At 41.0% G+C, this 26,874-nt stretch overlaps 1 protein-coding gene across 1 annotated transcript in view; it reads left to right on the top strand.

Annotated features, from left to right (window-relative positions):
- The window catches only part of LOC145400916 (potassium channel subfamily T member 2-like), a 222,844-nt gene that overhangs the window by 29,328 nt on the left and 166,642 nt on the right, over positions 1-26,874 (top strand). Inside the window, exons 3-7 of the mRNA XM_080273274.1 lie at positions 10,165-10,244; positions 13,449-13,548; positions 17,286-17,490; positions 20,270-20,344; positions 22,443-22,526. Coding sequence (XP_080129400.1) covers positions 10,165-10,244; positions 13,449-13,548; positions 17,286-17,490; positions 20,270-20,344; positions 22,443-22,526 — 544 coding nt within the window. The remainder of the gene's footprint in view (positions 1-10,164; positions 10,245-13,448; positions 13,549-17,285; positions 17,491-20,269; positions 20,345-22,442; positions 22,527-26,874) is intronic.

Genomic DNA, 26,874 nt, shown 5'->3' with positions numbered 1-26,874 from the left:
AACTTACACCGAGAGTTCAGTATATAAAGATTCTCTCTCTCTCTCTCTCTCTCTCTCTCTCTCTCTCTCTCTCTCTCTCTCTCTCACACACACACACACACACACACACACACACACACACAGGTGAACACATACGCGCTGTTTTTATCGTCTTTAAACAGGAGGGCTAAAATAGTTTGTTTATCTTAGATCCTGGGCTTAGCTTGTTGAGAGAGAGAGAGAGAGGCTACAGTCTTTATGTTAGATAAGGTTCAAATTCAGTCACAAGGAGATGCACAGAACAGCCTTATCGGTTGAACCCATCAGTCCGATGGTATATTTTTAAAACACACACTCTCTCTCTATCTCTCTCTCTCACACACACACACACACACACACACACTCAGGATCATGTTCCCAACGTCCAAACCTCATTTTAACCAATATCTCATAAGGTCCAAACTTGTATCTATCTTGTAAGGATTTTCAGCTCTTTTACCGCAATTGGTAAAAAATAAAGTACTTTTTATAATGAGTTCGAGTAATGGGAGACTCGAGTGGGACTTTTTTTTTCCTTAGGTGGAGTAGAGTTGAGGGATGTCAGGTTTGAGAGAGAGAGAGAGAGAGAGAGAGGGAAGGGTGTTCGTGTGTATACTGAGACAAAGACAAAGAGAGAGACAAACAGACTGAGAATGACAGGCCTAAGTATAGTTGTGTGTGTGTGTGTGTGTGTGTGTGTGTGTGTGTGTGTGTGTGTGTGTGTGTGTGTGTGTGTGTGTTGCGAGGGGTGTGGGTGGGTGGGTGGGTTTGAGTGTGTGCGTGTGCTTGTGTGTGGGAAGGGTGGGGAGGATGGGGGATGCGTGTGTGTGTGTGTTTGTGTGTGTGGGTGTGGGTGGTTGTGAGTGTGTAAAAATAGGCATAGTGTTGCAATGTATTACACAGAATGCATATGTTTGTTTATATTAATGTATATAAGTATGAATGGATGAATCATTGGGCGTCATAATAATTTTAAGTATTCCTTGATGTTAATATTAATACTAAAGCACGAAACACACACACACACACACACACACACACACACACACACACACACACACACACACACACACACACACACACACACACACACACACACAGGGTCATCAACAGTAAAACACACAAGCCTTACCTTGTTTTCATTGCGCAATAAAAAGTGACACATAAACGCAAGGGAGACTCTCTCTCTCTCTCTCTCTCTCTCTCTCTCTCTCTCTCTCTCTCTCTCTCTCTCTCTCTCTCTCTCTCTCTCTCACGCAAACAGCTTCATTAACAGCAAAAAGAAAAAAAAGACATACCAACCACGGGTGTTTGCTCCCATGTACAGAGCTTCGTTACTGCACGCTCAAGCACCTCACACACCACTGAGAGAGAGAGAGAGAGAGAGAGAGAGAGAGAGAGAGAGAGAGAGAGGAGGGAGTGAAAATGAGAAAAGAAGATTAGAGCTAACCAGTAAATGCAGAAATGGGATATACTGAGAGAGAGAGAGAGAGAGAGCGCAAAGTAATCAGATCATCAATTTAACACCTTCAGAGCGATTATTTTTTTCTCATTCCTACGAAGATCAGACGATTTTATTCCGCTTCGAAATTAATTGTAGCATTAAATAGGTTTGTGCAGGTTGTATTGTACCTCTCCAGTTAGTAAAGCCTGTCTTGCAGCAAATAAAATCGTCTGGTGGTAAAAGTAATAAAACTTAACACTTCTGGAAGGGTTAATGGTGCCTTATTTTCTACTTTCGGGTTTTATATAGGAATGTTTTATCAAGGACGGTTTGACTTGGAGGAAGGGCGGCTTGATGACAGGTGCCGGAGAGGTGGAGGCTGTTTTTTCGTAGCTCCCTCAGTTTTGGATTTTAGCGTCTGTTTGTTGATAGATAGATAGATAGATATAGATGGACAGAGAAGAGAGACGTTTAGTAGCGATGGGGTTAATACAAAATATTTGTGGCCCGTCTTTTTCGAAGTCTTCAGAGTTGAATAAGTTGCCTGGAGATGTCAACAAACACACACACACACACACACACACACACACACACACACACACACACACACACACACACACACACACACACACACACACAATCCAGAAGCTGACTAAATCACACGTGGCATTTATACCAAGCAGTATTTTCATCTCAAGAATAATTCCCGGAAAATATCCAACAGTAGCCGCGATAAATCTTGTCCTTGAAAGAGGCTGGAGAGATGGGATGGAATGGAGAGTGTCTGGCTGTATCTTAGAGTGGCGCCAGACAGACAGACAAACAGATAGGCAGAGAGAGAAACAGATGGAGAAATTATGTATATCTGTACGGGTATATGCCTATGTGTGTAAATGTGCGTGTGTGTGTGTGTGTGTGTGAGAGAGTGAGAGATAGAGGGGGGGGGAAGGAGAGGCTGGAGTAGATATTAAGGAGCTGTCTTGTGTGGGCACAGAAGAATTTTTCTGAACATAAGCAGAGGGGAATTTATGCCTATGTATGGGCACGAGAGAGAGAGAGAGAGAGAGAGAGAGAGAATTAAATAAATATTGGAAGTTCAAGTATTAAACATTGGAAGTTCAGTGTAGTTAATCATCAGGGCAATTTTTAACTCCCTGTTCCAGCTGACCCCAGACGATTATATTCAGCTGAGTCATAGGAGCCTGAGTTTCTATACTATCACCACTAACCCTTTCATGGCTGGATCAAGTCTATTACTCTTTTATTTTTCGCAGGGGGTTTTTATTTACAGGAGATTGATCGGTAATGTTTTAATAACAAAATGGTTAATGGCAGTACATTATTAAATCCCCTGAATCTGATGACGTGTTTTCATTTTTATCGACCTACCTCCAGACGATATTATTCAGCGATTATCATTAAATATTAGCACTGTGGAGCTAGTTAAGGCTTTATCTAATCCCTCCAGTTCCCCATGGACAACATTTACCTGAATAAAACCGTCTGGGAATACCAAGAATAAGAAATATGTCGCTGAAGTGAAGGGGTTAAAACCACTGTATTTTTTAAAATTGAGATTTAAGTAAACAATTTAATTTTTTGGTTGTTTAATTAAGTCGTGTGGAAATGCGCAGTCAGCAAAAGTAATATTGTTTTGACAGCGTGAGTGGTAAAAGACAAATCTGTGCTATTTATAATCTTCATTTAATTGAGTGGTAAAATAATTCTCTCTCTCTCTCTCTCTCTCTCTCTCTCTCTCTCTGTTGCAGTTTACACAGGAAATTAGTTGGTGTGTGTGTGTGTGAGTGAGTGTGTGTGTGTGTGTGTGTGTGTGTGTGTGTGTGTGTGTGTGTGTGTGTGTGTGAGAGAGAGAGAGAGAGAGAGAGAGAGAGAGAGAGAGAGAGAGAGACTGGGTTAAGGGACGTTTTGTGCATATATAAGATATACAGATAGACAGACAGACAGATTTAGAAATAGATGTAGATAAATAAGATATTAAAGTATAAAGACAGACAGACAGACAGATAGATAAGCATTACTGAAATACAGATAGATAACTACATTGATAAATATATACATAGGACATGGGAAAACAGATACAGATAGAACAAGGAAAGATTAGATAGGAAAATTTAGTGGAAGAAAAGACATAGGCAGGTGCGCTGGATGGCAGTGTTAAACACGCCCAAACCTATAATAACTGTAGAATATTCTAAATGTCAGAGATGATGAATTGTAAATTTGTACGGCAGAGTTAGAGTAGTATTTCAGGTGGCATAGGAGGGTACGCAGCTCATTTTCCATTGCAGTTTATTTTTCATATCGCACCTCACCGTTCTCTTGTATGTTTTTTATATCGCTTTAATATTGGTACACTTTGGTGGTGGAGAGGGAGGCCTTCGCGTGGTGGCGCTGATATAGGTGGGCGGCTCCACTGCCCGGTTATACAAAAATCCCTTACCTCCCTCCCAATTCCCCCGAAAGAAGGATGGTAGACTGCAGGGTGAGGGCGGCTTGAACCTGCAGTCCACCGGGTTCACGTTTTGGATGAACTTGGGGGCAACAGCAACAACAACAACAACAACAACAACAACAACAACTACTACTACTACTACTACTACTACTACTACTACTACTACGATCTGTAATAGTGCCCACGTGGTGGTATGTGAAGGTGTGTGGTACCTAGGAGGACTGCTGGACCTCAGAGAACAAACTTTAACATATAGCCAGAAATGAATGTAATAGAAGAAGGTTAGGGTGAGGCAGGGTGAAGTATGGTGAGGCAGAGAGAGGAGAGGCAGGGTTAGATAGGGTGAGGCAGATTCAAGCAGTGAGAGGAAGGGTCAGGCAGGGTCAAGTAGAGTGAGCAAGGTGAGGGAGGGTGAGGCAGGGTGATGAGAGGTGTGGCAGAGTGAGGGCAGGTGAGGAGGGGTGTGGCAAAATGAGGCAGGACAGACAGGGGGAGGTAGGGTTAGGCAAGATGTCCCAAGAGGCCTTATTTGGATCTTCTTTCCTGACCAACCAAGCAGCCCCTCTCTCTCTCTCTCTCTCTCTCTCTCTCTCTCTCTCTCTCTCTCTCTCTCTCTCTCTCTCTCTCTCTCTCTCTCTAATGGCCCAAAGGAGAAGTATAAAAGTGGAATGGGAATGGTGAGTTATGTTAGATTAAATTACATTATTAGGTTAGATTCGGTTAATGTACGGTTCATTTTATTTTGATAGCAATATTCCGCACCGTTTGGTAGAAATAAATAAATGCTATTGGTCACATTACGTCATGACTCAATGTATTTGTTGTAATTAACGCCACCAAGAATGTTATGTTGTAGGATTGGTTTGTGTGTATGTCTGTCTCCGTCTGTGTTTATGTCTCTGGTCTGTCTGTCTCTGTGTTTATCTGTCTCTATTGTGTTTGTCTTTGTCTGACCGTTCGTTCACCTGTCTGTTATCTGTCTGTCCGTCTGCCTTAGGAACATTATGAAAGACTATTGGATGGAATTGCACCATATTTGCATAATGTCTAAGGGCCAACACCGCTTTCAAATCCGACTGAGCCTGGGGTTACAACTACGAGCACTTGTACCGTAGAATGGGACAAATACGAAAGCTGGAAGGCAACTCGGAACTTTTTGAAAATTTTTAAGTAAATATAAAAAATGATGTCATTTTTATTATTTGTAATATTTATTTTATATTTTTTATATTTAACATTTTTTCAAACCGGTCGAAGTTGTCCCCAGTGGTCGGATTTGTCTCATTCAGTGGTACCGTTTAACTGTCAAAGCTTGCTTCTTCTACAGCAGAATAGAGGAAGTGAAATTCTCCGATGCAGTGACAGACTTTGCGTTTTTATTCTTGCTAAATACAGACGATTTTAGTCGGCTTAGGAGAGGCTTTTCGAAGTGAAGGATTTAGATAGAGCCTTCGCATATCTCTTCGCTGATTGGACGCTCCCCAGTTTTGAATAAATCCCTATTGTAGCAGCTAAAATAAAGACGGGTGCTGGAGAGGGACGCCTGTATGTGGTGGCACCGTAATAACCGGCCGGTGGAGGTGCGTGGTTTAAAAACTTCCCTTTACTTCCTCCTCCAAAAAGAAAATATGATGGACTGCAGGGAGGGTCAATGTTCAGCCTTTAGTCCACCGGGTTCACGTCCAAATGAACTGAGGTAGAGTTTAAAACGAAAATATTTCAAGTGGGTGAAGATAGGAGAGAAGAATTATATGCTTAGAAACGGCCACAAAAAAAAAAAAAAAGCGGGAGAGTAAGTTAGGAACATTTAATTTACATATTATCTCATGGGGCAAGACATTTGAACCACCCTGTGAAATATTAAGGATAGCATGTGCGTACGCCTATGTCGGGTTAACATCGTCAGCCTCAGGACGTGTTTGTGTGTGTGTGTGTGTGTGTGTGTGTGTGAGAGAGAGAGAGAGAGAAAAAAAAAAAAACTTAAGCTCCCTGGCTTGACGTAGTTTTTAATATCCTGCCCAGAAACCAGATATGGGAGGAGGAGGAGGAGATCGCAGATTGTGTGATTTAAGATATTATTGTCTTTGTGTGTGTGTGTGTGTGTGTGTGTGTGTGTGTGTGTGTGTGTCTGTGTCTGTGTGTGTGTGTGTGTATTATCCGTATACCTGCCGGGACTCAGCATGTGGGAGAGTTAAGAACTGCAAGTGGGGTCCCTTTTATCCTTTGATTCACGTCCCACTGAGCAATCAAATAGCATTACCTGGTATCCAGCCGACCTTTTTGTGTGTGGTGAATTGGATAATGATAATGATGATGATGATGATGATATTGATGATAATTGTGGTAGTTGTAGTAGTAGTAGTAGTAATCTCGGGGGTTCCGTATATAACGTAGCCTCACCGCAACACCATATTCCTATAAAAAACACAAATATTTCATCATCAGTCGAGGTAGAATCGATGGTCCCCGATGATCGATGCTACGCTTTCATTCGAGAAATCTGTTTGACACGCATTATTAACTTTAACGATATATTACCTTTAAGATACAGGGGCCTGAAACTAATATGCCTTTGCTCATTATATTCATTCTCTCTCTCTCTCTCTCTCTCTCTCTCTCTCTCTCTCTCTCTCTCTCTCTCTCTCTCTCTCTCTCTCTCTCTCTCTCTCTCAGCAAACTACTTTCCCTCTCCTGTTTAAACATCATAAGGGCAATAATAACAGCTCGTACATGTCCACCATTGTCAGAGAGAGAGAGAGAGAGAGAGAGAGAGAGAATGGGTGGGAGGAAAGGGTGAACGAGGGAACGAAGGCTCCTGAGTGATAGGGAGAGGGGAGAAAAGAGAACGAATGGAAGGAAGCCGCATGAGACAGAGAGAGAGAGAGTAACCCATGACCTATGCCAGTGAATTTTATGTCCAAAAATAGGGCAAGACCTTGCATGAGTCTACCACCTTCTTGAGGATAATTTCTCTTAGTCTTATTACTATTCGATTTACATACATACATATATAAACCCATACATACATACATACATACATACATATATGCTTACATATATAAACCCATACCTGTACATACAAACATACATACATACATACATACATGGAGAGGATAACAGATGTATTTATGGATGAATTTATTGGATTTTGAGAGAGAGGAAGCTAGGCAGATAGGTCTCCATGTAAAAAGACAAACTCTGCACCATAAAGGAATGAAGTGACATAAAGACAGACAGATGACAGACAGCCAATTCGATATATAGAACGACTCTCTCTCTCTCTCTCTCTCTCTCTCTCTCTCTCTCATTTCCTTGTTAAGTTGCGCGTTGTTGCGTGATCAAGGTAAGTAAGGAAAAGGATAATCGAGAAGTTTCCCCTCTTTAGGCCCGAATTGAAACAGAAAATGGGACGCAATTAGAGTGTGAAGTGGTGCATGAGAGAGAGAGAGAGAGAGAGAATCTTACGGTCTTTGTTATCTAGTAACATGTTTAACAGGATTGAAATTAAGTAGTACAGTAGTGAGAGAGAGAGAGAGAGAGAGAGAGAGAGAGAGAGAGAGAGAGCATTTGATTTTTCCATATTTTCCACCTAAAATTTCTAACTTCCTGTATTTAGCTGCACACACACACACACACACACACACACACACACACACACACACACACACACACACACACACACACACACACACACACGGACAATCTCTCTCTCTCTCTCTCTCTCTTTCAAGAGGTCACTCTGCATCTCATTTCCTCTTAATCAACTGGATCTATTTCTCACCAGCGATCATTAACCCTTTCACCCACCATCACATTTTCTGTTTTATTTTTCCTCCCATTACTGTATTTTAGTAAAATCTTTTTTTTTTTTTTTTAATTGGTGAATGGCTTCTATTGTTGGTAATTTAAGCAGTCTTCATTAACTTCTTAAATACTGTGATGCTTCTTTTTCATTTCCTTTAAGTCTCGTAGGGTTTTATTTAGTTATGGAGAGACCTTTCGAAATTTAACTCCATCACTGTGATTATTTTTTTCCCTTCACCATCAGTAGGGGCGGCCAGTGCGGTGTGTGTCCCTGTTCCTAACTGTATCACTGAACCCGCTTTTTGTGTGTGTGTGTGTGTGTGTGTGTGTGTGTGTGTGTGTGTGTGTGTGTGTGTGTGTGTGTGTGTGTGTCCGACTCTGGGCATAGGCTTCACAGCCTGCTATCAAGGCCCAGCAATCCTCCTACATACCATACACCTCTACATGTCACCACTTCGGCGCTAACACCCACCGTCCATATTGAATACATGCTAGGGCTGTCTCATACAGGACTGGTGTATTGGTATTAGCTGGGGTATTTTTACGACATGTCGGCGGGTCTTCTGGTAGATTAGTAAAGCCTGATTTAATGAAATTCAAATACTTATACTTACTCAGTGTGTTTTTGTACCTTTTGATGGATATTGTCCAGGCCTTCGAATGGGAGGGGGGGAGTGTTAAGAAATGGAAACTGCAAAGTGACAGACATCGACTCGAGCCCCGTGTTTGGCAGGATGGTAGCCTACACCCCCACCCCAGTTATGTCCAGCCCTCGAGGAAGGGGGAGGGGGGCAACGCCAGTATGCACAACCATTTTTTTGTATTAGGAAGACGAAATTTTGCACAGTGACAGATCTCCACCCGGTTCAGATTATAGTACCCCCTCCCTGTTTCCCTTAGAATGCTGCAAGGGTCGGTGCGTGCAAGTGACCTTTGTCATGTTTCTGTTATCCTTGCTGCCATTGGATAATTTTATTCTGCTTGAGGGAGACGCCTTGCAGTGAATAGATTAATGAAGGCAATATCTGATTAATGAAGGCAATATCAGTCTCGTTTGTATTATCGATGTATAAAATTTCGAAGATTAAAAAGAATTTTTAAAAAAGCTGTTATCGTAGTGCCACGTATTCGGCTAATCAGTGGAGCATCCGCAAACAAAGGCTGAAGCTCATTGTAATCAAGGTAGAAGAATCGAAGCGTCTCATTAGAGGAGTCGAGACGGTTTTTTTTTCGTCAGTAATGATAGGCTGCTGTGTGGATGGAGGTTGAGCGGAGAGAGAGAGAGAGAGAGAGAGAGAGAGAGAGAGAGATTTATGACAGCAAACATTTGTAGACATAAATATATATAAAGATATGCTGATAGATAGGTACTGTAGGTAGATAGATTAATATTTTAGAGAAGTGGTGAGTATTCATTTAATATTCGGTATTTCTTGCATGAAACAGTGGGTACGTTCTGTTTATAACTAAGTACCCTCCTGTCTAATTCTCAACTTCCTCTTAACTCATCTTTCTCTCGTCACTAAGCTCTTACTTTTGCTTAACTCTTTATTAACCTTATCATAAACCTGAGGACGTCTTTCCCCGATAGTTAGAGATAGTTGGATACAGAGAGGGGGGTGTTTGGATGAGGGAGGGCATGAGGATGAGGTTTTTGGCAGATAAATCAGGTAGTGCAGGAGCGCTGTGGTGTAGATGTTTATTTATTGGAAAGCATCAGAACTACCTTGCCTTCAGTAACCCCTTCACTACAAGATCTCTCTCAACTGTATCACATCGTCCGTTCGCAGCCAGAATATAAAAAATAATTCATTCATCCTTAACACTCTCTCTCCACTTAATTAACTCTCCATGTACACAAGGTCTCCACTGACGCTCCTCTTAACATTATTTCCACATTCTTCTCAAACCCTTATTTTTCTCCATAAAACTCGTAATATCAGTCTGTGCACGGACTTGTCATTAACTCTTTAACACTTCTCTGACTCTCCACTTAACACAAACTCCCCATTTACTCAGTCTTAATTCTTCACAGCTCTGTGATTCTCCTTGCTCGTCCTATTGTCCATTTAATATCCTAACCCCTTTCACTCACCACAAACCTCCCACTACCATACCGCATCACTGTCCCCACCACTCTCCACCACCCTACACCATACCACATCATCATACTGTCAAACTCATCACTTTACGAGGCTCCACCACCACACTGTGAAACTTCGCTCCATACCGCACCGCACCACATCGCACCGCACTGCACCACACCACACTGCTAATTACAGCACCATACCACATCACATCACCTACCTATCCCACAGTTCACACATCACCACATTATTAAGCACTACACCACACACGTCACACCTCCCCACACCACACCACACCATCAGTAACTGTCTATAGCTCTTCCTTCCTTCTTTTGCAGAGTGCGAGTTGAGTACTACGTGAATGAAAACACCTTTAAGGAGAGACTACACCTTTACTTCGTTAAGAACCAGAGATCAAGTAAGTGTTTTTATTTACTCTAATTTGGTACGGATTTCGTTTTTGTAATTTTTTTTTTCATACATAACTCACTGAAAAAAAAAGCAATACTACGGTTCTGTATCGTTTCCACAACATCCCTTTTTGCCTGGCATCATATTCTAGTGTTAATTATTTCCAGCTCAATAATCAAGACTTAGAGACGCGATAGAGTATAATGTGGACAGAATATCATTCATTCATGCATCTGTCTTTAGTCTTTGTTTTGACATACAGTATATGTGATATATATATACTCGTATAATCAAAATCGGGTGTGGTGTGGTGTGTGGTACGGAGTAGTATGGTACTTATAGTTTGGTGGTGATGTGGGGTAGGAATTAATAGGGACTCTGCCAACGTGGGAATAGTGGTGTCATGATGACGATGATGATGATGAAGATAACCTAAAAATTAAAAACTAAAAATAAAACCTTCCTTCACATTCCGATATCAAGTCTTCAGAGACGACATGACAGAGTATTCGATCCCAATTAATCAGAGTTCCAGACCATATCCAGAATTCTGTGGTCCTCATAGAGCAGATTTCTGGATTCATAGTCATGCCCTGAGAGAGAGAGAGAGAGAGAGAGAGAGAGAGAGAGAGAGAGAGAGAGAGAATTTTCATACTCAACATCATTTTGGTTACTGTCTGGTACCCTGTGTGTGTGTATGTGTGTGTGTGTGTGTGTGTGGGAGAGAGAGAGAAGGAGAAGAGAGAGAGAGAGAGAGAGAGAGAGAGAGAGAGAGAGATGGGGGTAGGGGGGGTTATGTGAAAGGAGCTGCATTGTTCCAAGTCACCGTCATCGATATGTCATTCTGTGTTTAATTATGGGGGGAAATGAAGAGAGAGAGAGAGAGAGAGAGAGAGAGAGAGAGAGAGACGGTGATGCAAGAAGGGCCCTTACCTGTCGATTCTGGTGTGTGTGTGTGTGAGTTTTTCTTGTTTTTGTCACCGCAGTACTTTATTCAGTTTTGAGTGTAAGATTTCGAAAAAACATTCTTTAAACATTTGGAGAGAGAGAGAGAGAGAGTATCTTGTTAGTGTGGAAATGTACTTAAAATTCATGTACTAATTGATCGTCTCTGAACTGCAGATAAAAACTGAAGGACTAACTGACGTACAACCTCTCTCGCTGTCTGGCTCGCTCGCTCGCTCAACCACTTAACAAACCTAACACACTCAACACACTTTCTTATCACAGGGTCTGAGATAAGGTTAACGCACTCCACTTTGGGGTTATCAGAAGAGAGAGAGAGAGAGAGAGAGAGAGAAATATACGTACCGATGAAGTATTGCACACTGTACCTACTTAATTTTAAATATGTATATCAAACCCCAACAAGCACATACAAACATTGTACGGAAGTTTATTGAAAAATAGAAAAAAAAAAATACCTAGGTTCCCAGTCTGCGGTTACCTATTGGCGAAGAAAAGGTGGAGATGCAAGCAAGGAAAATGTATTATCCGAAAAAGTTAACAAGAATCTAAATTATTTCCAGTCCAGGTAGTTGTAGTAGTAGTCGTTGTTGTTGTTGTTGTTGTTGTTGTTGTTGTTGTAGTGATTGGTTGTTCTCTCTGCTGCTGTTGCTGCTGCTGCCGTTACAACCCCAGGGTTATCTAGACTTGAACTTAGTGTGTTGCAGGCTAAAACTGTTCTTTTCCCACAGTCAGTCATCCTTCTTTCGGGGGATAGGGAAGGCGTTGAGGGACGTTTGTGTCACCAGGTAGCGGCGTTACCCGTCTGTTTCGGTGCCACCGTGTGAAGGTGTCCCTCACTAGCCCTTTTGCAGCGCACTGAGATGTATCGTAGTATTAGCAATAAGTCCAAGTGACTGAAGTTTGTAAGCTGTAATGGATTTGCTCTATCCTTACAAAGATCCTTAATCCGTTCATCTCATTTGATTCCGGAGTGTAGTTAGACTGAAGGGGTTGAATTGACTAGTAATCAAGGAGACCCGTACCTGCCTAATAACTGAGGTTCATCGACTTTCAACCACGACTTAGTAGGCTACACAAGTTGTGGGAGTGGTCCAGTTCTGTCAGGTGAAAACTACCGACTAGTGTCTAATTTTGAGTGAAATTCATTGTGTGAGCGAAAGCCTTTATTAGTATTTGTTGGTAATTGACGTTGGCCAGTCGTTAGAAAATCCAGTTCCTTCTTGCCCCATCAGGAGTGTAGGGGCCCGGGGCTAGTCCATTTATTCTAGACATTGAAGGCTGACTGACCTGCCGCTTGTCCCTGAGTGGCATTACATGAGCAGTGAACCCCAGCCACCCCTAGAATGTAAACTTTTAATGGTCGTCATCCGGTTGGAGCGCCTTAACCCAGTTATTGATATGATTACCACTCAACGTAGCAAATGGTTTCGTGGTCCATAAGAAACCATTTGGCTTGTCACTCAGTGTTGAGTCACCTGATAACAATATATTAATGAGTATACATCAGCTAATCGAGTCATTATCAGAATTACATATATTAACTTCTGTAGAAGGGAAGAGGATTGTCGAGGATTTTGATGACCCGCTAAGGAAGGAAATGTGAGAAAGAATGTGCGAACCACCAACGTAATGGAAGGTTGGCAGAGACTTCAGGGGCACAGCCAGGATTTGTTATGGGAAGGGGGTGGGGAGAGGCTGAATTTTGGTTAACATTATTCTTGGGATTCTGATGCTTAGAATATTCAAAATAGTCTACAGCAGAAAAAAATTATGTCTTGTTATGTAGAAAGGCGGTAATCCAGGGAACAAGCATTAACGGCTGATTGAATAACTAAAATTATGAGACAATGACTAGATGACTGCCTTCCCGTGCAGCTTATAATTTTAGAAAGGTGGGGTCCAGACTCCTCCCCCCCACCCCCCTGGTTGCCCACACGCGCTGATTAGTGAAGAATCATTAAATGTGACAACTGTGTCTAAGTCTTTTCCGAGAGTTGTGGGATTAGTGAGTTATTCTCGGAGAAAATTTTTAACAAGAAATTCCCCAGACAGAAGTCCATGCGTTGTTCCCAAAATACACTTCCATTTTACACAGTATTCCATTATCCAGAGAAACTTGACCAATTACCCACCTAAGAATACATGTTCCTCTATCCGTCTGTCTCCCTGTCTATCAGTCTGTCTATCTATCTATCGATTTATCTGTCCTTGTGGACTAACTCTTGTCTCCTTTGTTCCTCAGGTCTGCGTATACGTATCTTCAACCTAGTCATCAAACTGCTCACCTGTGCACTGTATATAGTTAGAGTCTGCATTGACGACGATCCCATTAGAGCAAAATGGTAAGTATACACGAAAATTTATATATATATTTTTTTCTTATCAACCTAGTACAGTAAACGCTTAAATATTCTATAATTGCCTATAGACGACTTACGTTTATTAAAAAGTAGTTGGTGTACAATTTTTTCTTCATTTAGAAAAGGATATCAGTTTTAAGCTTTCTGTTTATTCAAAGAGAGAGAGAGCAAATAAGAGAGGGAAGGGAAATAGAAAGCAGGGAAAAAGGATGAGAGAAAGGAGAGGAGAGAAGACTGGAGTTGAGAAGAGTGGAAAGAGAGGGAAGAGCTGGGTACACGAGGAAAGAGAGAGAAACGGGGTATTAATTATGTCGCCAAAGTGGAGAGAGAGAGAGAGAGAGAAAGGAGGAGGGGAGGGGGAGTTGATGACAGATCAGAAGGTAGAAATTTAAGGAAAATTATTAAAGAGAGCAACCAATAATGTGACACTAGCCCCGACAAAAGAGAGAGAGAGAGAGAGAGTTAATTTTAAACGCATTAGGCTTTCTGTTTCTCTTTCCAGGTTATCCATAGGCCTAGGGTGTTTTCCAAATGTCAGAGGGTAGGCCTGTCTGAGGATGAATGAATTTTGTATTACAGATAGGCCTATTCGTGTACTCAGTAACCTCTCTCTCTCTCTCTCTCTCTCTCTCTCTCTCTCTCTCTCTCTCTGCTATGCTATGCTATCCTTTTCTCCTGCTTCTATGCACTATATTAGGATTAAGGCCGGACCACCTCGTAGGGACCGTAAGGTCTGTGTGGTCTCTGTATCTATGTAACTCTCTCTCTCTCTCTCTCTCTCTCTCTCTCTCTCTCTCTCTCTCTCTCTCTCTCTCTCTCTCTCTCTCTCTCTCTCTCTCTCTCTCTCTCTCTCTCTCTCTCTCACACACACACAGTATGTACCCAGATTAATCCACGCGACCCCATAGCTGCTTGGCTAATAAATAGACACAGATAGATAAGCGGATTGATAGACAGATAGACACAAAGCTAGATTGATAGATAAACGTAATAATTTCGGTAGACAGATATGAAATTAGAAGTATTTAGATAAGATACCGGTAGATGGACAGCTAAACAGGATATGTAGATAGATAGATAGATAGACAGGTGGATAGAAAGATTGATAAATGGAGAGAGCAATCGATAACTAAACAAACCTTCCATTATTCTTGCTTTTCTTCTTCCTTCCCTCTTCCCCCTAATCTCTTTCACCCGCCTTTCCGTACCCTGCACCCTCCTCCTTTATCTCCGTCTCCTTGGCATCCTTCCTACCTTCCTTCCTTCCTTCCATCCATCCTTTCTCTCTTCCTTATGTCCATCTGATTCTTCATGTTCTCCCCTCTAATCTCTTTCCTTTTCTCATCCGTTTTTTTCCTTCTTTTTTCCTTCTTCCATAGCCTTTCTTCTCCTTCCTCCTATCCCTCCTTCACCCCTTCTTCCCCACCCTACACCTCCTTCACCTCGTTCTTTGTCTCCATCTCTTTGTCCCAGCTACACTCCTGTATCGATGCCCTGGTGTAACAGAATGGAGTGCTGTACAGTATACCCCTCTTCAGTTTAACCTAGATCTCTCTCTCTCTCTCTCTCTCTCTCTCTCTCTCTCTCTCATTTTCCAGTGGGCCAAAAATGTTTAAAAAAAAAAAAAAAATGCAAAGATTTTTCTTTCGTGATGTTTTGGACCTTAAATGATTTATGCATGAAAGCGAGAGTTGTCTGATTGCAAAAAGGGTTGCAGTTCTAGAGAGAGAGAGAGAGAGAGAGAGAGGGTGAACGAGTGTGTGTGCGACAGAGGTATAAGAGATTCAGGAAACTAAGGAACTCTATAGGATTGATGTGGATGGGTGAAGAATGCACGGAGAAGCTGATGATTGTTGCTGCACTCAGGTTTTAATTTAGTGGTCAACGAAATCAGTCAGTCCCACAGATATAATATGTGGAATATGATCACAGAAAAATATTACAATAAGAAACAGTGTTCATGCGCTGATATTGTGTGTGTATGTGTGTGTGTGTGTGTGTGTGTGTGTGTGTGTGTGTGTGTGTGTGTGTGTGTGTGTGTTTGTGTGTGTGTCAAGAGGAGACCCAGGATTCTTATGGCTTGAATGATGTGTGAATGATTATGCGGCCCATTTAACTGACTGTGCTGATTGATTCCTCCCTCCTTTTTTTCTTTTTTTTTACCTATTTTGTGTGGTTCTGTCTGGATCCAGGGACTTAAATGGTGAGTGAAAGAGTGTGTGTTTTATTTGATTGGGCAGATTGTTGGTTAGTTTTTTGTTCTCAGTTTTTTTCCTTGCCCTTTGGACCTAACCTTACCCCAACCCTAATTAGGGTCGGGAACTACGATTAAGGTGGTAATTATGGTGATGATGTTGCTGATGATGATCCTGCGTATAGTAATGATGATGATCCTGTATATCATTTCCGTCCGCTCACAGAAACTACAAACTTGTGGAACAGAAGCGTAAAATTAACCATTTTTCCTTGTCACCATGAGTTTTTTTTTTTTTTTTGTTCGTGCTCTCTCTCTCTCTCTCTCTCTCTCTCTCTCTTTCTCTCTCCACTGGGCACAACCACTCAGAAGTATTTGCGTTTGTGTCCCTTCCACTTCCAGTTCAACACTGAATTCCTCACGTCCATCTAGGGGGTACATTATTGCATTTGTGGAGTGGAAGGAAGGGAGGAAGGAAGGATGGATGGAAGGTAGTAGGTAGGTAGGTAGGAAGGAATGGAGGGAAGGATAGGGCAGCTTGAAGGAAGGAAGAATGGACGAAGGAAAGTTAGGTAGGTGGGTAGGTAGGTAGGATGGAATGGAGGGAGGGTTGGGGAGGCACGAATGAAGGAAAGAATGTAATAGGTAGGTAGGTAGGTAAAGAAGGAAGGAAAGAAGAAATGGAGGGAGGGAAAGGGAGACAAAGGAATGGAAGAGGAATGAAGGGTGAGAGGATGGAAAGACAAAATGGAGGAGATAATGGAGGTGGAAGACGGGAAGGAATGCGGAATGGAAAGTAGAGGAAGAGGGACGGAAAAGTGGAGGGAAAGGGGAAGGAATGGAAGAGGAGGGAGGGAAGGCATACCTACTCGTACTTACCTACCTACCTACCTACCTGCCTATTTACCTCCAGGCTTCCTAACTTACTCATTGTCAATTTACTGATTTCCTACTTACTAATTGTCTTTATATACCCACCCACCTACCTACTTTCGCGTTTCCCTCCTACTTACCGTCTGATTAACTACTGAAGTCCTTCCTGTCTTCCTACTTACCATGCCTACCTACCGTCTTGCCTACCTCCCTCTCCCATACCTGACCTATTGGACATAGGACAGCGACCTTTTTTCTTATGCTGTTACGGCTGGAATCTCTCTCTCTCTCTCTCTCTCTCTCTCTCTCTCTCTCTCTCTCTCTCTCTCTCATATACGGTGTTGACTAAGACACGAATGCCACTATAGTCTTCCTTTAGTACAACCTAAGAGACTGATTGTAAATGTTCCCAAAAGACCCTAACTCCCATTCCTTCCCGTGCTTCTTTCACCTCTCTTCATTTCTCTCTCACCAATCTGTCTCGCACTGTCTCTCTTCGCCAGCTGTGGGTGCGAGGAGGACAGGAATCACAAGGGTTTCCCATCATTTCTTCCATTTCCTTCTCTCTCACCCATCTTTCTCCCTCCTCTTTACTCACTCTCCCTCATATATTTCTCCGTTCCCTGCCTCTTCATGTCACTCTTCCTTGCAGCTACGGATGCGAGGAGGACAGGAACCACACGGGGTTCTTCCTGCACTACCGCAACCTGACGGACGAGATGTTTCAGGAGGACCCCATCATCAACTGGCAGGCGGTGCTGTGGGTCAACAGAACACTGCCGCTGTGGGCCCTACAGGTGGCCGTTGCAACAGTGTCACTGTCAGAAGCTCTGTTAATGGCATATCTAAGCTACAAGGTGAGTACACTTAAGTAATATGAAGTTGAAGATGTCTGTTTTCGGTATTTTTACTGTCTCGGACTTTGTCTTGATTAAAACTACACCTTCCTAGCTGAGTTGTACCAGGCCATGAGCTGAGATTGCAGATCACTGCACTCCTGTGGCGCTGACATATGAGGTTGTAGATTCATGAGCTTACAGTATATGTTACAGTGACTGACTTATATATTCCTAATGTGATAGAAAAAACGATGCTGCTGCATGGGAGAAAAATGCTGCTGCTGCTTCGAAGTTTGTGGATTGTGTGTTTGCTCTATCATACAGCGATAGTGTCCGAGTGGTACCTAATGCACGGTCAATATTTAGGTGGAAAAAAATCTTGGAGCACGTTCTGTCGTGTCTCCAGGTTTTCACAACACTTAAGAAACTAAATTTTGCGTTTGATATTGTACTGAGTAGGATTCCAGTACTTTATAACTCATTTACTCTGATGAGGTACTTTGCATTTCGTTCTTACTAGTCCGAGGTGGGTGCTGGAGAGGGACACCTTCACGTGGTGACACTGGTATGACAGAATGGCTCCTTTGCCCAGTTATACAGACGTTCCTCTGCTTCCTTCATGCCCTGCGAAAGAAGGATGGGTGGACTGCGGGACAAGGGCAGCATCAGCCTGCAGTCCACTGAGTTCACATTAGGGATAAACTTGGGGCCACTACATTACTACTACTGCTACTACTACTACTACTGCTACTACTACTACTACTACTACTACTACTACCACCACCTCGAGATTATTTTATTTGGCTTGGAGAGTTTCTGAAATAAAAGGAGTAACATTTAGCCGTCATTAGCCTCTTCACAACAAAATGCCTCCCCTAAGCGAATTAAAATCGCCTGGTAACAGCAGAAATAAATGTATAAGTATGTGACGGGATGGAAAGGGTTAATGGTTGCTTATGATTCTTAGTAGTGGAGAGAGAGAGAGAGAGAGAGAGAGAGAGAGAGAGGTAGCCAGCCATCAATATGTCTCATTAATAGGCTCAATAGGACTTAAGATAATGAGACTTAATCATTCTAATTCTGAATTGACGTGAGCTGGAAGTTAGAATTAATCGAGGACTGTTCAGTAAGTCCCTGCTCAGTAACGATCCATCCCCCTACTGCACTTGTTGGTGTTATGGGTGTATTGGTTAGCACATCCCGCTCGCAACTCGACGGATCTGAGTTCGATTCTCTGCGTGGTCAGACTGGTGGGCAAGGTCTGTTTCCCTCTTGTCCCTATTGACATAGGAGCTCAATTAGGGAACTGGATGAAAAGTAGATTGTTCAAAGGGAAGATTTGGACTCAGGGAAAAAATTGATTATACTGGAGTCTAACATGGCCTAGAATTACCATCTCTTCATCTTGAATGCTGAGCTGTAGCAAGACATGAACAGTGAAATACGGTGCTATTCATGAAACAGTGCTGTGAAAAGGATGTAAAACCGAAACATTGTCTTTTTCTGGAACTGAGCTGCATGAAAGTAAGGTGCACGAGGACGAAAATCTAGGCCAGCTTAAGGTAAAAGAACTGTATTTACCTTAATGACTCACGTGCTGTCGATAGGCATGCTATATAGCCTTGTTCTCCTCCTTGTTCTCCATCTTTTTGTACACCCACCTTGTTCACCACCTCGTTCTCCACCTTGTTTTGAACGGACCTTGACCTGGACGCACCCACTCCCTCACATGTGGCCAGCCGTGTAATCAATAGCGTTGTTTTTCTGCACACTCCCTCGTAGGCATGACCTGAATCCATATTTATTGACCGGATTCATGATGAGGGTATGAGAGCCTTCACGTTCCTGTAACTCTCTCTCTCTCTCTCTCTCTCTCTCTCTCTCTCTCTCTCTCTCTCTCTCTCTCTCTCTCTCTCTCTCTCTCTCTCTCTCTCTCGTTCTGACTTAGCTCAAGCACCCATGACTCATTCTGTGTTAATCACTCGTCCTACGTTATGAAGAATAGAATACAAGAGTTGTCCTGATCTTTAGAGGGTTAGTAGTACCAGTATTAACACATTCAGGTTCCTATAGCCACTCCTGAGCGGAATAATATAGTCTAGAGTTACCCGGAATTGATTAGCCCTACTAGAGTTGTCCCTGGTATGTGGGGTGGGGGGAGTGTTTTGTATTAGTAATTTATCATGCCACATTCTTCGTAAGGTAAGGGTGATGATGATGATGATGATGATAATGATTACTATTTTCTTCTTGTAATAATGCTTATGCTTTTGTGTTTGGTATTAATATTTTGTTCTGGTATTAATGTGTTTTTCTTTATTAATATTTTGTCCTGGGATTAATGTGTTTTTCTTTTATTAATATTTTGTCCTGGGATTAATGTGTTTTTCGTTATTAATATTTTGTTTTGGTATTAATGTGTTTTTCTTTATTCATATTTTGTTTTGGTATTAATGTGTTTTTCGTTATTAATATTTTGTTCTGGTATTAATGTGTTTTTCGTTATTAATATTTTGTCCTGGGATTAATGTGTTTTTCGTTATTAATATTTTGTTCTGGTATTAATGTGTTTTTCGTTATTAATATTTTGTTCTGGTATTAATGTGTTTTTCGTTATTAATATTTTGTTCTGGTATTAATGTGTTTTTCTTTATTAATATTTTGTCCTGGGATTAATGTGTTTTTCGTTATTAATATTTTGTTCTGGTATTAATGTGTTTTTCGTTATTAATATTTTGTTCTGGTATTAATGTGTTTTTCTTTATTAATATTTTGTTCTGGTATTAATGTTTTTCAGGGCAACGTATGGCAAACTCTACGGTCCTTCCACTTCCTACTGGAGCTCATCAACACCATACCTTTTATACTCACGGTGGGTGGTGTGTGTGTGTGTGTGTGTGTGTGTGTGTGTGTGTGTGGAGGAGTAATTTAGTGTGTTAATTAAGTGTTTATGTGTGTGTGGAAGAGGGGTAAGGGTGTAATTCTGAGAGAGAGAGAGAGAGAGAGAGAGAGAGAGAGAGAGAGAGAGAGAGAGAGAAAGAGACAATAATATTTGTTTAGAAATGTTGGTTGAGGCATGATGAAGAGAGAGAGAGAGAGAGAGACAGTCTATAATATTTGTTTAGAAATGTTGGTTGAGCCATGATGAAGTTCTCAGCTAAGCCTCTCTCTCTCTCTCTCTCTCTCTCTCTCTCTCTCTCTCTCTCTCTCTCTCTCTCTCTCTCTCTCTCTCTCTCTCGTATAGAGCCACCGACCAACGCACTCTCTCTCTCTCTCTCTCTCTCTCTCTCTCTCTCTCTCTCGTATAGAGCCACCGACCAACGCACTCTTAGGCTGATTAGATGTGTGTGTGTGTGTTTATATTACAGTTTCCTTTAAGAATTTTTGCACCCCCTTAGTCGTTCGTGTGTGTGCTTCTGTCCGTGTCCATGTGTATGTGCGTTGCTATGTATGTACTGTATTTGTTTATATATATATATATATATATATATATATATATATATATATATATATATATATATATATATATATATATATATATATATATATGTATGAATCGCATTTTGCATTATTATGTCTCCATGAATGTATTGTGTGTGTGTGTGTGTGTGTGTGTGTGTGTGTGTGTGTGTGTAGAGGATAAAATGAGACTGATGTGTGTACCTATGTGCGTTTGTATACAGTATATGCGTGTGTGTGTGTGCGTGTGCAAGTGTCGTCAATGTGTATATATGTGTATGTATTAGTATGCGGGTATTTTCCTTTCACTTAGCAGTTTTCTGTAACGAGAATTTTATTGCATATTCCTTTCCTTAATTTCTTCTTCTTCTTCTGAGAGAGAGAGAGAGAGAGGGTAGGTGTGTGTATAAGAGGGGGAATATTGTTATGTATGTATGTTTGTATGTGTATCTTTTTAAGTGAACGAATATGTGTGTGTGTGTGTGTGTGTGTGTGTGTGTGTGTGTGTGTGTGTGCGTGCGTGCGTGTGTGTGTGTGTGTGCGCTCATATGTTTAAATATTTATCTATCTACAGTGTATGTCAGTCTTTCTGTATATCTCAGTCTATCAATCTATTCTTTCAACAGGTATCAGTCTTCCTCTTTATTTCCAGCTGCCTATCACCTCCAGTCTTTCGAATGCAGTGTGTCCAGGCATCTCGATGTGAACGGATCTTGAATTTGACCCTCTTTTATCTTGTTTCTGTTTTTTCATGGAGGGAATAATCTTGTGGGCTCCTGGCCTTTGTTTCCGTCTTCCTTGCATAGAAAATACATATGTGATAATAAAAAACGCATATAAATGATGAAAAGCAGTAATTCTGACATGAAAGTATTCCAACATATTGGATTTTCAGTTATGCCCCAGTTTTTGTTAGTTATTATGTACGAAATTTATCCTTTCATTACAAGCACATTTTCTTAGGTGAAATGCTAAGTGCTGTTTTGTGCCGGAATGTACTGTTTTGTAATGCACTGTAGCTGTATGTACTTTTTCTGCCCCTTGTCACTAATGTTGGTCAAAGCTGAGAAAATTATAAGTAATTCAGTGTAAATACATATAATTTTCTGTCACCTTGTAGATCTGCTGTTCACTACTAAGAATATTATGTAACTTTATGTAACTATGTAATTGTATGTATTTTTTCTTTCCCTTTCAGATTTCTTGGTCACTACTAAGTATTATGCAACTATGTATAACTTTGTGTAGTTGTTTTTTTTTTTTAAATGCGAGGAAGAAGGAACCAAAGGCCATGAGCCCGCAGTAACAGTTCCCTCCAGATTTTTTGGTCACTGTCTAGAATATTATATAACTCAATTTACCTCTATAAATGTGTGTATTTTTCTTTTCGAATTTGTTGGTCACAGCTGATAATGTTATGTAACTTGTAGAATATTATTTAACTTGTATAATGTAACTTGTAAAATAATCTGTAACTTATGTAACTTTATGTACTCTTCCTTGCCTTCCAGATTTGTTGGTCGCCACTAAGGAATCTATTTGTGCCAGTTTTTCTCAATTGCTGGTTGGCCAAACACGCCCTTGAGAATATGTTTGTGAGTACTGACAACATTATCTGTCACAGTCATTCTGTTTATCTATCAGCTGTTTTTATTAATGTTACGGCTGGAGCACCGCGATTGGAATTAAGGTGTGTGTGGTCTGTGTAACTGTAAATTTTGTATACTGAGTGTCTGGCTGCTATATCGTCTGTTTATTTATTTATTTATTTATTTATTTTAGCTTTCTAGCATGTACTACTATTGGAATTTACGCTAGATTATCTCGCTGGGACCAAAGGTTTATGATTCTCTCTCTCTCTCTCTCTCTCTCTTTATTTAGCGGTATTTCTCTGTTTATCTGTTTTTTCTATTCTACATGTGTATATATATCTATCTATTTGTCGGTTTATTGGTTTATTTTTACATATCTTTTTATCGTCATTTATTTATAGGCAAAGTAAGTATTTATTTGTGTGTATTTCTGTTATCTCTGTCTGTTGATATATTTCTTCATGTTTATATAATTATTTTCGTAGATCTTTCTGTCTTTCTGCATGTTCATCCGCGTATCTGTGTCTCTATCTGTCTACATACTTACCTATCTGTCTATCTATCTATCTATCTCTAAACGCCGTAAAGTAAAAGAAAATGAATTAGTGAGTGTGTGAGCAAAGGTAAGTGTTCGGTAAATGACCTGAAAAATTGATGAATCTCTCTCTCTCTCTCTCTCTCTCTTATGCAAGTTCTCACCCTGTTAACTCCGTTCTCCGACTGGATTAGGATGTCCATCTATATATGTGTATACGTCTGTCTGTCTGCCTTTCCCGCTTTCTCTCTGGCTGTGTCTATCTGTCTGTATCGTTTTACTTATCCTTCTATCTATATATCTACCTATCCATCTGTATGTCTATAGCTGTCTATCGGACTGTATCTATCTGGCTGTCTTTTGCTACATGTATATCTCATCGGTTGTCTCTGTCTTAATATTTATCTACACTGCTCACATATCAGTCTATCTATTTATATCCTGTTTATCTATCAGTTTATTTTTTACTATTTATTAACACTTGCTATCATTGGTTTATGTTTAAAAATTTCATTATGTCTCAATCTGTCTACCTGTTTCTTCTTGTTTCTGGCCTTCTATCTATTCTTGGGTGTCATTTATCTGCCCATCTGTCTGCCTACTCATCCACCCACTTATCTTCTTATCACCTAGCTTTAAACGCAAGGAAGTTAAAGTGGGCGTGTGTGTGTTTGTGTGGAAGGGTGAGTGTGTCGTGAATAATTGATTTAGCTACCTCTCTCTCTCTCTCTCTCTCTCTCTCTCTCACACACACACACACACACACACACACACACACACACACACACACACACACGTTTTCTTCTTCATTCTCTCCCTCCATCCCTCCATCATTTCCCTCCTTCCGTATCTCCTTGTCTCTTCTTCCTTCATCCCTCCTTCTCCCTCCTCCATCCCTCCTTCCTCTCACTCCTCCACCCCTCCTTGCCTCCTTTCTTCGCCTCCATCTTTTCTTCCCTCCTTCTGTTCCTTCCCCCATCCTTTTTCCATCGCACCTCACTGATCACCTTTCCTTCATTTTCTCCCTCTCCACGCCCATTTAATCTTTCCTTCTTTCCACCTCTCCTTCCTTCCGTCCTTTCCTCCTACTTTCCTCCCTCCTTCCTGCCTATCCCTCCCTCCCTCCCTCCTACCCCACCCCCACAAATCCACTTCCCTCTTTTCCGACAAAATCTCTTTATGGTTCCACTCTCTTAGACTCAAACAGGCTTCAAAAATTCTCTCTCTCTCTCTCTCTCTCTCTCTCTCTCTCTCTCTCTCTCTCTCTCTCTCTCTCTCTCTCTCTCTCATGTGTGTGAGAGAGAGAGAGAGAGAGAGAGAGAGAGAGAGAGAGAGAGAGAGAGAATCAAATAGTTCAGTTTTTATCCGATTCTTACCAAAGTTAGCAGAGGGATGATGGTCAACCAGTGAGGAAACCAATTTTTTTTTTATGAGGTCAGAGGTCAAGGTCACAGGTCGATTTTAAACGCTAACGTAACCAAATTAGCTTAAGCATTTTTTTTTTCTCTTCAGCTTAGACCAACTTGGAGGAACGGTTGGGGGTTAGGCAAGAATGAAGTGATTATATTTTGAAAACTCTGTCAAAGGTCGGAGTCACAGGAGAGAGTCAAAGTTCGATCCATGTGTGCTTAACGAAATAAATGGTTTAAATCCGATTTTAACCAAACTTGGTGGGAGTGTTGAGTTTCAGCTAAGGTGTCAACCCGTTTTTTTTTTTTTTTTTTTTTTTTTTTTTTTTTTAGAACCGTAGGTCAGAGGTCAAGGTTGCATGGTAAGAAATTTTTAAAATCTGATTTAGACCGAAGACTGAGGATATGGCAAGAATAAAAACATTCGATTTTGAGATCAGTCGGTCAAAGGTCAAGGTCACACGGAAAGATCAAAAACCAGGGATACAGGACAAAGTTAACTCAGTTTTTATCTAATTTCAGCCATCCTTACCGGAGGAAGTAATGGTCAGGCAAGAACAAAGGAATTCAGCATTAATAACAGTTGTCAAAAGCCAGGGTGAAAGTTTGACCTGTTCGTCAACAAAACCAAACAGTTCTGATATACTTTGGATCAGACTTGGTGGATGTGTTGAGGATCACCCAAAAGAGGTTGACTTATTGTTATTGAGAACAGTAGGTCAAAGGTCAAGATTACATGGCGAGTTTAGTTTAAGCAGGTTTTTATCCGATGTTGACTAGACTTGTGGATTTCCCCTTGTTCATTTTATTTATTTATTTATTTAGATTTATTTTTTTAGAAGCTTCAGTAGATCTTTATATATAGTGAGAGAAAACATGAAAGATATAGGAGAAAGAAAAGTGCAATGTGGGGTGACCAGAAAATGAAGGACGGCAGAAGTTAGCTAATACAATAATATAGTAAGATAGCAAAATATATACAAGTGATAGGGATTGAGAGAACAGCGGATATGAGTATCTGAGAGGAGCATGTGGAGTTAATGTGGAGAGACAGAGACAAATGAGGAAGTGAAAGAGCTTTTCGAGAGAGTGCAGACTATAAGAATGACAAGAAGAGCGTATACGAGCGAGTTGGAGGTGAAGAGGGGGAGGGGAAGAAGACCGAGTATGAGATGGAAGAATAGAGTAAAAAAAAATTAGGAGTGAGGTGGTATGACTTAGAGAGAGCAGCATGACGGCATAGGACAGGGTGACGTGGATGCGATTGTTTTGTGGCCATCTTTTCAAGAATGAAGGCATATAGATGGACAGATACACTGGATACAGTATAGATAGGTATATAGATAGATAGAGACAAGGAATATTAAGGTAGATAAATACATAGATAAGATAGACAGAAAATATTAAAGATAGAAAACCAGCTTGAATAATGCAGCACACATTAATTTTACACAGGCGTCCTTTACCCAAATTAAATGGCATCACATAATTCATTTAGTGTTGGCATAATTAGTTGAAATAAATGTTGCCCCAGAGCAAATACTCTTTTTGCGGAAACTGAGCGAAACTTACATGAAAAGAAAGAAAATTCGTGAAGTCGAGCAAAAATAAGCGCAATCTGATCGAGAATACGTGAGTCCCGAATCTAATTAGCCTTGAAATGGCAGGTGATGTGATTTGTTTCAATCCAATTTGTTTACGATTAATATATATATAGAAAATGAAAGAACTAGGCCGAGGATCTGTAAAAGTCGTCCTTTCAAAAAATAATAGTAATATAACTAAGCAAGGAAAATTCAAAATTCGATACGTTTATTTCGAGGTGCCTTTTGAACACTCAACACTTGCCTTGATTATGTATATTGTACTATTTTTACCTTAATGCAACCCACATTTTCGTCTTCATGCATTTATTTTACTTATTGGCTAAAAGGGGCAATGCTGGTACTAGCCACCCTTTCTCTAACACTGCTTTGTGTCTAGCACCGTATTGTACTGTTAATTTATGATTATAATTGGGGCTGTGTGTGTGTGTGTGTGTGTGTGTGTGTGTGTGTGTGTGTGTGTGTGTGTGTGTGTGTGTGTGTAACACTTACAGGTGTACGTCACCAGCGTTGGTAACCGAACACATCTACGTTACAAATGATGAAATTGATGATGATGATGAGGAGGAGGATGGGGAGGAGGAAGAGGAAGAAGAGAAGGGAGAAGAGGAAGAAGGAGAAGAAAAAGAATTAGGAGGAGGAAGAAGAAATGGAGGAGGATTTAGATAATGTTGGTAATGGCAATAATTTTTATGGTGATGCCTCCATTAACGATAATGATGCGTAGATACTAATTCTGTGTTCATTCACTAGGATTACATAAACTGTTGGCGAATGGGTTACTTTACCACCGTGACGCACAC

The sequence above is a fragment of the Coenobita brevimanus genome, chromosome 54 (genome assembly GCF_032717465.1).
Source record: "Coenobita brevimanus isolate Jiangsu-jjx chromosome 54, ASM3271746v2, whole genome shotgun sequence".
In the NCBI taxonomy this organism is placed as follows: Eukaryota; Metazoa; Arthropoda; class Malacostraca; order Decapoda; family Coenobitidae; genus Coenobita; species Coenobita brevimanus.
This window is presented reverse-complemented; position numbering and strand designations above follow the sequence as displayed.